General features: G+C 35.7%; 1 protein-coding gene across 1 annotated transcript in view; it reads left to right on the top strand.

Annotated features, from left to right (window-relative positions):
* CEP152 (centrosomal protein 152kDa) overlaps nt 1-15,537 on the top strand; it is a 73,862-nt gene that overhangs the window by 40,462 nt on the left and 17,863 nt on the right. Inside the window, exons 14-20 of the mRNA XM_011967294.1 lie at nt 2,046-2,171; nt 2,797-2,906; nt 3,653-3,781; nt 3,924-4,056; nt 7,885-8,166; nt 10,294-10,425; nt 14,006-14,656. Coding sequence (XP_011822684.1) covers nt 2,046-2,171; nt 2,797-2,906; nt 3,653-3,781; nt 3,924-4,056; nt 7,885-8,166; nt 10,294-10,425; nt 14,006-14,656 — 1,563 coding nt within the window. The remainder of the gene's footprint in view (nt 1-2,045; nt 2,172-2,796; nt 2,907-3,652; nt 3,782-3,923; nt 4,057-7,884; nt 8,167-10,293; nt 10,426-14,005; nt 14,657-15,537) is intronic.

Here is a 15,537-nt window from a genome sequence, read left to right as displayed (position 1 = left end):
TTCAGGGCTGCTCTCCTTTATAGATCCTTTTTTTACCCTTCCATATTTCACAAATCATCAGCCATCTATACTCCCAATAGAAAATAATATATAAAACACCTAATAACTAAGAGAAGGAAAAGAAGAGGGAAAAGGAATGTAGGTTGTGTATTCCTTTTCCTCCTGGGTGGAGATAATTGTTTACACCTTCTTTAGTACTGTTTTATCTCCTGTTCTTTTAAACTAGGAGTTGTGTTCATTAAAACAGTTCTGCTAAAGTATGTATAATGTTCTGTGCTAATTATTGTGGAATTGTAATTGTGGCTAATTTATGTTTTGGAAATAACAGTGTTTTTGCTATCAAAATCTTTTCCAGCCTGATTCCTTCTTCTGAGTAACTGTATTTGATGACTAAAACATAGGTTTTAATATTAACAACAAATGAGAAAGACTCCCCCCGGCCTTGCCCCCTGCATATTTAACATCTTTAAATCAAGCTGTTTTCATTGTTGCCCTACATTTCTTTAAAAGGATGGGGATGAAAGCTTGTTTCTCAATTTGTATTAAGACATTAGAGTTTATTAGTTTAAGCATTTTGGTGGGAGTGCTCTAAGATTTAGGATACTAGAAACCTGATTTTGAGTCTGAACCTTAGCTCAGGTGTCTTGGTGCTTTCTTTGTTCTGTATTAAAGTTGCTAATGGCATTTGCTATACAGATACACTTTATCATGTGTAGCAGTTGATAGTGGTCATGCATTGTGCTGATTTTTAGCCTTTCCATTTCCCACTGTAGTCTGGTTGATCAATAATAGATCAAAGGAATAACTCTCTCATCTTTGAGTATTCTTTTTGTCCAGCTGCTCTATTGCCATAGTGAATTCTTGGTAGTCTCCATCTAAACTCTGATTTTTCTCAGAGTTACTTCAGCCCTCGGCTCAAGTGATCTGCCCACCTCCACCTCCCAGCTCCGAGTCCAGGGACACAATAAGTGAAATGGAGTAGATATATTTTTAAAATCTTTGTAACCCCCATCAATGAATAAAAAGAAACGTAGGTAAGGAAAACACTCACTAAGAGGAAAACATGCAAAATTATATAAACAGATAAATCTGGGAAGATGGAAAAACAAATGAACAATGAAGGTATATAAGAGGTTCCACTTTGGTGATGACACAAGAAATACAAATGAAAGAATTGTTAGATATTCTTTTCCCATCAAAGATAATTATTTAGAGATAATCACTGCCACTGGAGGCAAAGAGAGATGGGCAGACCCATGTACTACCTGACAGTATATGTTTGTATGGCATTTCTGGAAAGCAATTTGCCAAAGTCTATCATTAGAGTCTTAAAAATTGTGTTTATTGAATAAAATGTATGTCCATGAGTGAATGATGACATAAATGAATACATACAGAGATAGGATAAATGCTTGATCTTAGTAGGAGAACATATGATGAGAAATAGGATATTTGCATTGTCTCAAAGTATCCTATAAGATACTTATCATTTATTATAAAACAAAAAATAGTAAGTTTACAATGGAGATGATAGATCCCACCTTCAATTGATTATTACCAGTGGTGAGACATAGTGATATCGTGTGTCTCCTGCAAAGAGCATATACCAGTTCTTGACATGCTTGCCAAAGATGCATAACCTGATTTTAATAAACCTAAAAACTCCAAATTCAGGAACATCCTACAAAATAATGGGTTAGTATTCTTAGAAAACGTCATGGGTTTGAAAGACTGAAGAGCTGTCCTAGATTGGAGGACACTAATTAAACATGACAACTGAATGCCACTCAGAATCATGGATTTGATCTTGGACCAGAAAACAGACATTTGGGGCAAATTGGAAACATTTGTATAAGGTCTGTGGATTACCTGATAGTTAATTTACTAGTTTTGATCATTGTGCTGTAGTTATATTGGGGGAAGATGAGTGAAAGCTATATGGAGATTATTTGTACTGTTTGCAATTTTTTAAAGTATGGAATTATTTCAAAGTGAAACTTAGAATTTTTTAAAACTTGAAAAACGTTTGACTTTTTAACATTCAGACTAAAACAGATACCTCAGAAAAACCAAAGAATCAATTGTGGCTTGAGTCTTCTACTTCTGATATTGTCAGAGATGATATTCTGCTGCTTAAAAATGAAATTCAAGTTTTACAACAACAAAATCAGGTGATTAAGAATATTTTTTATATTTTATAAGAATTTTTATTTCCTCATTAAATACAGAAGATGTAATAGAGTTTTTGCAAATAAAGAGGCAATGTGAGTTAGTAGACAAGTATATTAGTAGGTAATTCTGAGTTCCAGTGATTTCCCTTTGCTAGTGAACTATTGGTTAGTAGTTTCATGGGAAGGTAAGTTAGTGTAGTTCCAGTTCTCTGCCTCTCTGGTAGCATGACTGACAGAGGTATTCTTTCTTCCTTAGCCAGCTCTTGACCCAGAAGTAAAACTTTGCTTATTTAGATGGTTGCTGAAGATTATTGAGCTCTGAGACTTATTTTAAGGCATTAGCTAGCCAATACTTCTCTGGTTAAATATTTTCATTTTATGTATTTCAAAGTCAATACAAAAGTTAAACATTTAGTCCTGTCAGAAAGCTACCTGTCTAATAAATGAATCTATGTTCTTATCAAAGCGCGAAGAGACTTTTTCTTTTGCAGAATTGTAAAAATAATGTCAAATATTGTTATAGAGGAGAGAGAAAGCACAGAAAATATTTAAAAATGAGATAAAACTAATCAGTGAAAATGATGTTTATTTTCTCTAAGTACTAAGTATATTCTTTTGTGTCTAGGAACTTAAAGAAACTGAAGAAAAACTGAGAAATACAAATCAAGACTTATGTAATCAAATGAGACAAATGGTACAAGATTTTGACCATGATAAACGAGAAGCTGTGGATAGGTAAGGTCTATATAGATGCCTGACGACTGTCTCCTGGGTACCTTTCCCCTCTAAGTCCCTGCCCTTCCTTGTGACAAAAAGATTCAAAATGATTGAGTGAATTCTACCCTGTTGAGATCTTGGATTGGCAGAGATGAGTCCCTGGCTTCTCAAATTAGAATTTGGAACACATTTTCCATAGAAACAGTGTTATGTAGTGGGTTGGGTTCTATAGTATCATTGAAACTGTAGTTCACTGAAATATTATAGCTTAATATATTTTTTAAAGACTCGTCTGGGAAACTATTCTTTATAAAGAAAAAAGTCTGTGAGAGGGAATATGTCTTCCAAATACCAAATCATAAACTTGGAAACAGACTTCTGGAACATAACTTACGTGTGAGTTGGGGACTGCTAGTATTTATGTTTAATATAAATTTTGGAACCACATCCTCAATTACTGTCATTAATTTTTTATAAACAGAAGTCCTCAACGTAGATTACTATCTCTGTTTGAAGGACTGGGGCATTCTCACATCCAAGTTTCTAATTGTTCTTTAGAAACATTTGAAGAAAGAAAATTTTGAAGATTCTCGTAAGATTGTTGGTTGTTAATTAATTATTACCACTTTCGGTTGGGGAAAAGTAATCTGACCTCAATTATAATTTGCATTAGAGGGATGAGGTGAGGAGGAAGGAAGGAAGCCAATTCATTTTGGTGTTTGTAGTGAGACTGGGCATTGCCTTTGATTCTGCCCTGTTTCCAGGTGTGAGAGGACTTACCAGCAGCACCACGAAGCCATGAAAACTCAAATACGTGAAAGCCTATTAGCAAAGCATGCTTTGGAGAAGCAGCAGCTCTTTGAGGCTTATGAGAGAACTCATGTGCAATTGAGGTGAGAATAAAGAGTTTAGCTGCCTTTTAAGCTGTAGAGACTACATTCCCCTATTCCATAATTTAGAGGAAAATCGTTTGTTACGCAGCTCCTGTATTTTTTTGTGGTTAAATCATTTAGTTGCTGGTTTTGTGTATCCAAGGTCTGAGTTGGATAAGGTGAATAAGGAGATGACTGCTGTGCAGGAATGTTACCTAGAAGTGTGCAGAGAGAAGGATCATCTAGAATCGACTCTCAGGAAGACCACTGAAAAGGAGCAACAGGCTCAGGAGAAGGTACAGGACAAGTTTATGTTGTACCGACATCCTTTCACTTTTCAAGCCTCAGTATTATCATTTAAACGAATGCATTTGTTCTAGAGAAGTGAATGGCGAAGGTATTCATAGGTTCTCTTGACTTTTGGCTGTATCACACTCATATAGCTCACAAATAAAGTACAGTAAATACTGAAATGATTATTAAAACCTTAGTGTACAATGGCATATAGATAGGAGAAAGTGATATTTTTTTTCTTGCAGATTTATTCTAAAGGGCCAAAAAAAAAAAATCAGTGTCACTTTAAATCTGAAAATCACAGATCCTTGTTTTCAGCGTTGACTGCTCCGGAAACCCTATGTAGTCCTGTGAGTGCCGCACAGAGCATTCCTTCAGAGCCCTTTTTCTCGGATCCATTTCTTTCTCACTACCTCATTGTCATTTTATTCTTCTGGGGAGAAGAGTAGGAATTTGAATGTTGGTCTTGTGATAGGGAGAGTGATGATACGGAGGATATGGACAGCAAGGTCAGCATCTTCGTATGACCTCCTTCAGGGAAGCTGGAGGGGCTAGAGTAGATTCTCCAACTCTGCCTGATTCTTCTGAGTCACCCTTGGTGAGTGTCCAGGAGTAAAATCACATGTAAACAGTCACACCTCCTCTTTTCTTCCCTGTCCTGGCCCAGAGCCTTCACAGGCCTGACTGTCCTTCACACTTTGGACCAGTGACAAACCACAGTTTGAAAGCTATCTGCCTCAAGATTAGAAAATATTTTTAAATGCGTAAATAAATGTTCTATACAGAGCTTTTTGAATGAGTTATGTTAAAACAAGCTATTATTACCACACACTTAAAAAGAATAGTAAAGAGTAGGTGAGAAATTCAGTTCATTCACTATCTTGATTATTGTTGAATAGATTAATGTGGTGAAAAACATGCCACGTATACTATCATCTTGTGGAAAAAGAACTTCTGAAGGGAGCTGTTTTAGGTAGAGACGGCAGTATAAAAGTGAGACAGGATCTTATATTACCTTGAAATTGAGGACTTAGCTTTCAGTAATGTTTTAAAAATTAAAATAGGGAAATCACTAGTGTGATTCTTTTATATGTATAAAAATTGGCAAGAACATAAGAGGAATTTTCTCAAAGAGGTCATTTCAGGAATATTTTCTGATACTTTTAATAGAATCAATTTGACTATAACATTTGATCTCATATAATGGGTCAGTTACAATTAATATCTGCTACTGGCTGATATTTTGGCTAATGAGTGTTTGTACCCAAGTCCAAGAAGAAAAGTTAAACTGCTATTCGGTCCTTCAAAAAAACCAAACTTAGAGGTTAAATGTTGCATGTGTATCCCAAAACTTAAAGTATAATTTAAAAAAACTATAAATTGTTATACAGTAAAATTGACTTCGTCCCACCACTGGGTGTATAGTTCTATAAACCTTTAGCACGTTTATAGGTTTATCAGGATACAGAACAGTTTTATCACTCTAAAACGCTCCCTTTTCCTGTCCTTTTGTGGTTACACTGCTCCCCCAAGCCCACCCCTCACTTAAAGGGCCAGTATACTTAAAACATTAGAAGTTTAATTTCTTCCCTCTCTGAGAATTCGTTAGTTTTTTACTATAGAATTATATAAGCCCTTAATAGTATAAGCCAGTCAGAACTAAATATCTTTGTATTTAGGAGACTATCTAATCTTCTCACATTCTTCAGAGGTAGGCAAAAATACACCTTTTTTTTTTTTTTCCTTTTTTTAAAGGAAATGTTTCACATACACGATGGGAGAATCTTATTAAACTCTAGAACAAGTGAGGACACTTTTGGGGTAGCTGTTCTTTGCAGGACATAAGCCATTTTACTGCAGCTTAGCTTTAGGTAGGGGACTTAACCTGGATACAGAATATATGAGTCAGGTAACAATAAGAGTTAAAGGGTGTTTTTTTATGTTTCACGCACTGTTTTCTGAAACACTTGCTGAGTCAGGTTGCAGGTTAAATAGGAGCTCAATTCCAAGTTTTAAAGCTTTTATTAGCACACAGAACTTTCCTCACATGTTAACCTGGCTCATTGAGAGAAAGGGAGAAAAAGTCATATACACAGAATCCTTCAGTTTGGGGAGTAATCAGTGAAGCCTATGAATTTGCAGACAAGGCAAAGATGGTCAACCTTCCCATTCATGATGCCATTTCTATACACATTAAGGCTTATTTATACAATTGTAATATGAGTTAGGTAGGTGCATTTTAGAAGTTAGAGGGATTTTTTTGCTCTCCAAGCCATGCACAATAAGTTCATATGTTTTAACTTGGAGACTGTTAGTGTTGTAGAGAGATATTTATTTGAATTTTGTTTAAAGAGACAGCTATTGGAGGAAAGAGAAGAGTATGTAAGCAAACTGCAGGTGGAACTTGAAAAAAAGTACCAAGATACACTTATGATGGAAAAGAGCAAGTGGCTGAAAGATCAAGAAACTAATATTAAACAGCAAGTTGAAAATGAAGTGATCTTAGCCAAAGCACATTGGGATAAGGAACAGAAAGAGGTGTGGATTAAAATTTCTTTCTGGTCACCACATTTTAAAAATGTAGTACTAACTTCAGAAGACAGTTCTTCCTGAACAGATACATAAGCTTTATTTGCCAGGCACTTACATAGTCAGCCATTTTACCTTTCGGAATTGAGCTATTAGCAGTTACCACACCAGTTTTATTTTTAGGAATTTAGCCACCTTTTGACTTTTCGACCCAACTCAGGATATAACAAGTTTAATGGGCACTTCTTTGATTCCTCGAAATGAAACCATGATCTGATTTCATATTGTGGAGTGATTATAACTCTAGACTAATATTTATAACAAACAAATAAATAAGCCATATCATGGATTAGAAACAAAGAAGTAATGGGCAGTCTTAGAAGCTGTCTCTTATACACATCTAGATGTGTATAAGAGACAGGCCTACCAAGTAGCTGGGATTACAGGCAAGTGTCACCACGCCCAGCTAATTTTTATATTTTTAGTAGAGATGGGGTTTCACCATGTTGGCCAGGCTGGTCTTGAACTCCTGACCTCAGGTGATCCACCCGCCACGGCCTCCCAAAATGCTGGGATTACAGGCATGAGCCACTGCGCCTGGCCTCAACTAGATTCTTCTGTCTACAAAATGGCTATTAATTGCTGGTAGCCAGGGAAACAGTTGGAGATACCCAGGTGGTGAACAGAAAAAGGGAAAACCAAATTGTGCTGTTTCATAGTTTAAAACTGTTTTTAGCTCCACCTCGCTGTACTGTTAAAGTGGAAAAATCATTAAGATGTTCTTCCAATAATACTGCCTCCCTTTTGAATGTAGTCTATTTAGTAAAATTTAACATTATAACAAACAAGATTCTAACGTGTTCAAGTGAGTAAAACTATTTTTTAGATTGTTCAGGTTTTGATTCGTTAATTAGATTTACTCAGTCCTTTGTGGAGAGCATGGTGTTGATGGCAAAACACATTAACTGTAATTTTTTTTTTTTTAAATCCTGCTGTCTTTGTAGTGGCAATATGAAAGATTCCAGAGGTTGCATATTGAGAGCAAGATCTCCTGACTTTACACAACATACTTAAATCTTTCATGTGATTTTTGTCATATAGTTAAGTTCAAAGAGTAACTTTCAAGTTTTACTTGAGAGTGTATTTTAATTGACTAAATTTCTAAACCTTTTATAATTACTACAACAATATCTAGATGGTTTTCAAACACAGCTGTGATTGCTTTTCTGGCTAGCCTTTAATTCTAGTTTTTAACTTATTTGAAAATTTTTTTTCTTCTATGATTTTTCTTCTGAAAACAGATCAAAGAAAAACTCATTCAACAGCTTGAAAAGGAGTGGCAGTCTAAGCTGGATCAAACTATAAAGGCAATGAAAAAGAAGACCTCAGATCGTGGCAGCCAAACTGACCAAGTAACCACCAGTGATGTTATTTCCAAGAAAGAGATGGCAATCATGATAGAAGAGCAGAAGTGCATAATCCAGCAACACTTAGAACAAGAGAAGGACATAGCCATCAAGGGGGCTATGAAGAAACTGGAAATTGAATTGGAACTCAAGCATTGTGAAAATATCGCCAAACAGGTAAAAGGCAGGTTTATTCTAGTAAATTTTTTGGAACTGCCTGTCACTTAATGAAAGCACATAAAATGCTATCATTGAACTCGTTCATAACTTTATACTTTTAAGATTTTGTGCATTTCTAGGATAGAAAACCTGTCATGTTCCTAAATTTTTCTTCATACTATTTCTGTCATAAAGCCGTCACCCCCGGTTTTTCTGTATATTCTTTCAGTTTACAAAGTATTTGCTCCTTTGAGATTAGTCCAAGCATTAAGATGCCTGAGGTTAAAGAGGGTGCTTTTACATCTGAATGAATCACAGTTTAATTATGTATCTTTCATATCTAATTTTATGGAAAATATTCCACTAAGGTGGTTATAGATAAGTAAACCTAAGCACATAAGGTATTTAACAACATTTGTATTGAGACTTGATGCAGTTGGATCTGCAGGCCTGCCCTTAAATGGAACTTTGTCTATCATTCCCATTAGCCGCCCCAAAGTGGTGCCAATACCTTTCCTTTGAAGCACTCACAAAACTAGCTTGTAACTGACACAGTTACTTGATTTGAAAGAAATACCATACTGAGAAAAGTACAGCCTATTATAACAGAATAAAGATGAGTTATCTGTTATATCTCTCTTACCTATTACAGTGATTCTCAAAATTTTTGGTCCCAGGACTCCTTCACAATTTAAAAAATTGGGGACTCTAAAGAGCTTCTGTTTATGTGGGTTATATTTACACTTTTGGAAAATAAACCTGAGAAATTTTTAAAAAACAAGGCTACCCAAGCACACATTCCACTGGCTGTCAGAACAATGACATGATCACAGCATGCAGCTTTTGGAGAACTGTGCTGTTTATGCATGAGAGAACGGCAATAAAACAGATAGTGTCTTAATATTATTTTGGAAAAAGTTTTGACCTCACAGACTACCTGGCTGGGTTTCTGGCCTGAAGAGTTCCCTGGACTTTGATACATCTGTTATGTATTTATCATTTTAATTTTATTACTTATTATAAACTCTTAAACAAGATAGGGCTCAATGTAAAGGTTTTGAAAATACACTCTGCTTTTGATAAATACTTGAAATTCTGCTTATTTGTTACATTGTTCTACATGATTTTACAGGGCACCCTTAAAGTCTGGAAATACAGGCAAATATATGTAATGGTACCAGGGATATCTTCAGTTAGTTTACCGAAATGTTTACTGAAGGGGGTTTCAAAAGAGTTAAGAAAAGGTTCCACAGACAAAAAGTTGAGTTTAAAGGTGCTGCTTTGGTATTTATGAAATCATTAATCTTAAAGCAAATAGCGTAATATAGCAGAAAGGAAATGTTTCATAATAACTTTTTAAGTAGATAAATTTCTACAGTAGCTTTGTCTTTTCCCCATTTCTTAACTCCTTGGAGTTTGTACATAGATAGAGTTTACACATTGACATATTTAGCACTTTAATGATAAATACAGTCTCTTATATCAGCCCTGCTTTTGTGTGTATGTACGTATATATACCTATATCTGCATATCTATGTGTATTTTAAAATAAAGGAATAAGGTAAAATTATTTAACATAATCTTCTGGTAACTGGTGGCAGATTTGTAACCAGATCACCCTCATAATTAATCAAGTCTTAATTTTTTGCCTTCAGAGGTATCACTCTCATTCTTTAGTATAAACTCATTCCCGACAGTAGGAAAGTTCGCAGGTATAGGGCTCTAAAGCGTATCAGTGTACATGTGCATGCACATGTGTAGAACATGAGGAGTGAGGAAGGTGGTGGGTGTAGTGATTAGACAGCAGTTGGCACCCAGCAGGCCTTCTCCTTTTTCCCAGGATAAATAGGAGTTGTTGGAAATGGTAATTGGTACTTCATATGACACTTTCTAAGGTAGTACTGGTCATCAAACATTCACAGATTCCCACTTCTTGTGTGGCATTTGTGTGGGATGCTATGGGAAGTTTACAACAAAAGGATTAGAGTCCACTCTTTGGGATGGGTAGGGTACTTGAAGTCAGTTTAACTTTATTATGTAGTGATACACAGTATAAAATACTGAAATCATAATTGCTGTTTGAAAATGGGGTCTTTTTGAAATTTTATACTCCACTTTACCTCTTTCTTTTGCAATGTCCTACAGGTAGAAATAGCTGTGCAAAATGCTCGTCAGCGATGGCTGGGAGAACTACCTGAGCTTGCAGAGTATCAAGCACTTGTGAGGGCAGAACAGAAAAAGTGGGAAGAACAACATGAGGTCTCTGTGAACAAAAGGGTAAGAGCTCTTCTGCAAAGAATCTTCAGGAGGCCATCTTGCCTGACCCCTTCTCTTACCTCAGTCCTTGGAATTTGTACCTACTCATAGAATTGTTGAAGGGTTAAACATGTTGATACATGTTAAGTGGTAGCTCAAAGCCTAGCAAGTGTTCTTGTCATCATCAAGTTGTTCTTAGAGAAAGAATGTATCTACCTATGAGGATAACTTAGAAACTATTTAATAACTCCCATTCTATCTTGCCCTATCTTTAGATGAAATTGAGAACAGGTGTATATTTGTTCATTATTAGCTATACAATATCCTTTCACATGCTTAAAGATTGTTTTCTCTGTTGTGTCAGTAGTCTTATAACATTCTTGTTGGTAAATAGCCAGTTCTCCTTTCCAGAAATGTCATGTTTCTTGACCGGCAGATAAAGATATTATAACTATGTGTACTCTTGCAACTTAATTACTGGTTTAAACCTATTCTAATCAAAATGCCAACAAACTCAATGTATTTGAAGTTGACAAAATAATTCTGTAAAATGTTTTTGGAAAAACAAAAGGGCTAGAAATTTTTTTAATGTTCTGGAAAAATTATAGTCAAGCCCTAACACGTAATGGAATATATTGGAAAGCAACAACTCAGACTGTATTGAGTCACAAAAATAGAATTCATTTTAATTCAGTGCAATACAGATTTCAGAGGTAGACCCTACTATAAATAAAAGCTTAATAAATTGTTTTAAAACAAGGGAATGAGGAATTATTTCATAAGAGTCTTATGATAGCCAGGTAACACTTCGGAAAAATTAAGTTTACCCAATGTGTATCACAATAAATTCTAGGTTAATGAAGGAGTTAAACATTTTTAAATAAAAGTGTAGAAAAGTTAAAAGAAAATTGAAGATTTCAGATCTGTACCATAACAACAACTCAATTTCTAGGCAACATATCCAATAGCAAAGATAAAATAATAGGTTGAAATATGTTTTCCTTTTGTAGTAAAAAAGTAAAGTTAAGGGGATAATAAAGATAAAGAAAATGGATCAAACATGAGAAATTATTCTCTATACGTTTTAGTATGTCTGAAATATTTTAAAAGGAAATTTAAGAGGGAGAGAGAGACGAAACAATATGATTGTGAGGATATGTGTCTCAGAGCTCAGAAGTCAAGTAGAATAGTAAAGTTAAGTAAATATAGAAAATAAAACAGGCCAAGAGATCTTTTCATAAGAACATAGAAGGCTGTATGTTTGTGAATGCAGACATATAGAAATGAGAGAAAATGTTTTTGTTGCTTCCCAAACTTCAGCAGGCCTGAGAATCACTTGCAGGGTTTGTTAAAGCATAGCTACCTGGGCTTTCCTCCTAGAGATAATGATATAGTAGGTCTGGAGGGTGTCCTGGGAATTTGCCCTTTTTTTTGAGATCGAGTCTCACTGTGTTTCCCAGGCTGGAGTGCAGTGGCGCAATCTCAGCTCACTGCAACCTCCACCTCCTGGGTTCAAGCGATTCTCCTGCCTCTGCCTCCCAAGTAGCTGGGATTACAGGTGCCTGCTACCTCTCCCAGCTAATTTTTGTATTTTTAGTAGAGATGAGGTTTCACCATGTTGGCCAGGCTGCTCTTGAACTCCTGATCTCAGATGATCTTGCCCACCTCGGCCTCCCAAAGTGCTGGGATTACAGGTGGGAGTCAACGCATCTGGCTGGAATTTGCATTTCTGACAGGCTCCCAGCTGGTCTTTGGACTACACTTGGATGTAAGTAGCACTATTCCAGATAATTATATCTGTCACAAAAAATAATGTCAACATGTTATGCATCCTTCCTCCAAACCAAAAGAAGTCCAGAAAGGGCCAGTTCCATAGCATTGGCTATAGAGTTTTTTTAAGATTAGAGTGATTAGTTGAGATCTGTGACAGTGTGAAGCCAGTTTCTAGAATTCAGAAGTAGTTAAGTTGGTTCAGTGGTTCCCGAACTTTGCTGCACATTGGAATAACTTGAGGATCTTTAAAAAATACTGTTGCCTGGCCCCTACCCTTAAACTTTGTTTTCTATGGGCCCTGGCCTGGGCATCAGAAGTTTTAAAAGCTCCTCAGGTGATTCTAATGTGCAGCAAAGTTTGGGAACCACTGAGTTGATGAATGCTGTCAAATTCTCTTTGTAGAACTTCACATGAGAAAATGCACATTTTGGTAAGGTTGGGCAGGTCATACAAATTCCGTGGAATCCATCACCTCTGTCTGAGTCACCTGAGAATGACTTCCAGGCATCCATTGCAACATGACCTGTTTTCTCTAAAAACACTATTTAAACATGTTTCACATCACTACCGAATTATTCTGCTGGTAGCAAAGGAATTTTGCAGTGAATTCTTTTGTAAAGCTCACCTTAGATACTGGGTTCCTTTAGCAGAAAATTTATTTAGTAGATACTCTATCCCATCATCCCAGCCATATATATATATAGTATTGATTAATGGTAACCACCATTGTCTAGGCCAAACCTTTGGAGATGCCCAATTCTGTCTTTTGACACTATTGTGCCCTTGTGCCTTCTTAGAATTCAGTTAGAAATTCAGTCAGGAATATTAAAAGTGAAAGGGACTCAAGGTCATTATCTACTCTACTCCTTTATATGGGTGGAGATGTTAGTGCTAAAGAGATTAAATGACTTTTCCAAGGCCATGCATTCAAAAATAATAACTACATAACATTTATTGAGTCCTTATCATCTGCCAGGCTCTGGGCTAAGTACTTTAAATGGATTATGTCTTTATGTCATTTAATCCTAAAGGATGCTATCAAATTGGCATTGTAATTATCCCCATTTTATAGATGAGGAAATTGAGGCTCAAAGAAGTTGAGGAATGGGCCTTTAGTTCCACAGCTGGTAAGTTAATTCCAGCAGATTCTGTTCTGTTAAGCACCTGTGCTAGGCTTCCTCTGCAAATTGGTGTCAGGATTGGAGCTTAGGTTTTTTGATTTCCCTATTACTTTTTGGTTATGTACTATCTGTTGTTTTCTGTGATCCACTAGTTCTATTATTCTGTCATATAAACAAATTAGACTAATGAAAAATGACTTTTTCTGTTTGGTATTGTCCTTTAATGAACTTTTCTAGCCACTAAAAGTGCATTAAAATATAGTTACACTTATCAGCAAGTAATTATGCAGGTGTGTGCTATATTCCTAAGTAATAGTAAAAAGTCCTTATGAGTCCGTTTTTGCTTTAGTTAAAAGATACTTAATTTGTTGGAGGCATAGATAAAATCTGAGATTGTATCTGTATTAAAAAAACGAACATGAAATTTTTTCTCACATTAGTTTTGGCTAGTTATATAATTATATGTGTGAGTGTTTATGTGTCTATACATACACATAAGCACATATTTATGTATATATTTTGACCAGTTTAAGTATAGTGTAAGTATTACTGTTTCTAGAAGCATGTCTTATCTGAAATCACATTTCCTTTTAATTTTGATTTTAAATTTTTTAGCTTCAGAGGTTAAACCAAATAGTTTCTTTAATTTTTTTGCAAAGGAGGAGAATCATAAAGACTTTTAAAATGCATGTTGTTATGTTCTTTAGATATCATTTGCTGTTTCTGAAGCTAAAGAGAAATGGAAGAGTGAGCTTGAAAATATGAAGAAAAATATACTTCCTGGAACGGAATTGGAAGAGAAGATTCATTCTCTTCAGAGGGAACTCGAACTAAAGAACGAAGAAGTCCCTGTGGTCATCAGGGCTGAGTTAGCGAAGGCTCGGAGTGAGTGGAACAAAGAAAAGCAGGAAGAAATCCGCAGAATCCAAGAACAAAATGAGCAAGATTACCGGCAATTTTTGGATGATCACCGAAATAAAATTAATGAGGTGCTTGCGGCAGCTAAAGAAGACTTTATGAAACAAAAAACTGAACTGCTTCTTCAGAAGGAGACAGAATTACAAACATGTCTAGACCAGAGTCGTAGAGAATGGACTATGCAGGAAGCCAAGCGGATCCAACTGGAAATCTATCAGTATGAGGAAGACATCCTGACTGTACTTGGGGTTCTTTTAAGGGATACCCAAAAGGAGCACGTCAGTGATTCTGAGGACAAGCAGCTTTTGGAAATCATGTCGACTTGTTCTTCAAAATGGATGTCTGTGCAATATTTTGAAAAACTAAAGGGCTGCCTACAGAAAGCATTTCAAGATACACTTCCTCTGCTTGTAGAAAATGCTGACCCACAATGGGAAAAGGTATGTTCCTGAGAACGAGAGGAGGTACTGAACACCAAGAATGATTATAGAAGTTGTATGTAGTGTTTTTTCCTTTTTTCGTTTTAAAGTTTAGTAGATGTAAGTCTTATGTTTTTGTCAGTGGTTTAAAAAACTACTCTGTAGCGAATCCAAAGGTTTGCATGTTTTGTTGCCAAAAAACTTTACTACTTCATAGTGTCACAAATACAAGAAAGCTTTTAGCCTCTAAATGTCTTTTTCCTAAAGAATATTTAGGACAAATACCTAATGCCTGCAGGGCTTAAAACCTAGATAACAGGTTGATAGGTGCAGCAAACCACCATGGCACATGTATACCTATGTAATAAACCTGCACGTTCAGTACATGTATTCCAGAACTTAAAATAAAATAAAGAATATATGCTATTCTTTCTAAGGGCATGAAATTTCAGAAGCTGAATAATTTTTATTCAAAATTCTGTTTTCTGGGCCTGACCACTTCATGAAATATGCATCATAAGAGTTTCTTAAAAGCTTGTGAAGAGTTTGGAAGCCTATTTATTGCCCACAATAAATGTATGTCTCATTTAGGCAAAAAATGCCAACCAAGTACAAAGAGTATTGATGTAGAGACAAGCAAATAAATATGGCTCACTCGCATAAAACTCTGAAGCCCAGTTTCTGGATGTACTATATATGTGCATATAGAATTAATTATATTCTTTTAGTTATCTAAGTACTCTCTGAGACCAGCTTTTAATTTGTATGAAAGATTCAGTGAAACCAAAGTCTTGCTACCTTATGATCAAAGCAATTAGGTATGCATGAAAGATCCAGAATGATATTCTGAGCATGGTGATTAGCCAATTTCAACATTTGGAATTAGAGGCAGGAAAAAAATG

Source organism: Mandrillus leucophaeus, unplaced genomic scaffold (genome assembly GCF_000951045.1).
Source record: "Mandrillus leucophaeus isolate KB7577 unplaced genomic scaffold, Mleu.le_1.0 Scaffold798, whole genome shotgun sequence".
In the NCBI taxonomy this organism is placed as follows: Eukaryota; Metazoa; Chordata; class Mammalia; order Primates; family Cercopithecidae; genus Mandrillus; species Mandrillus leucophaeus.
This window is presented reverse-complemented; position numbering and strand designations above follow the sequence as displayed.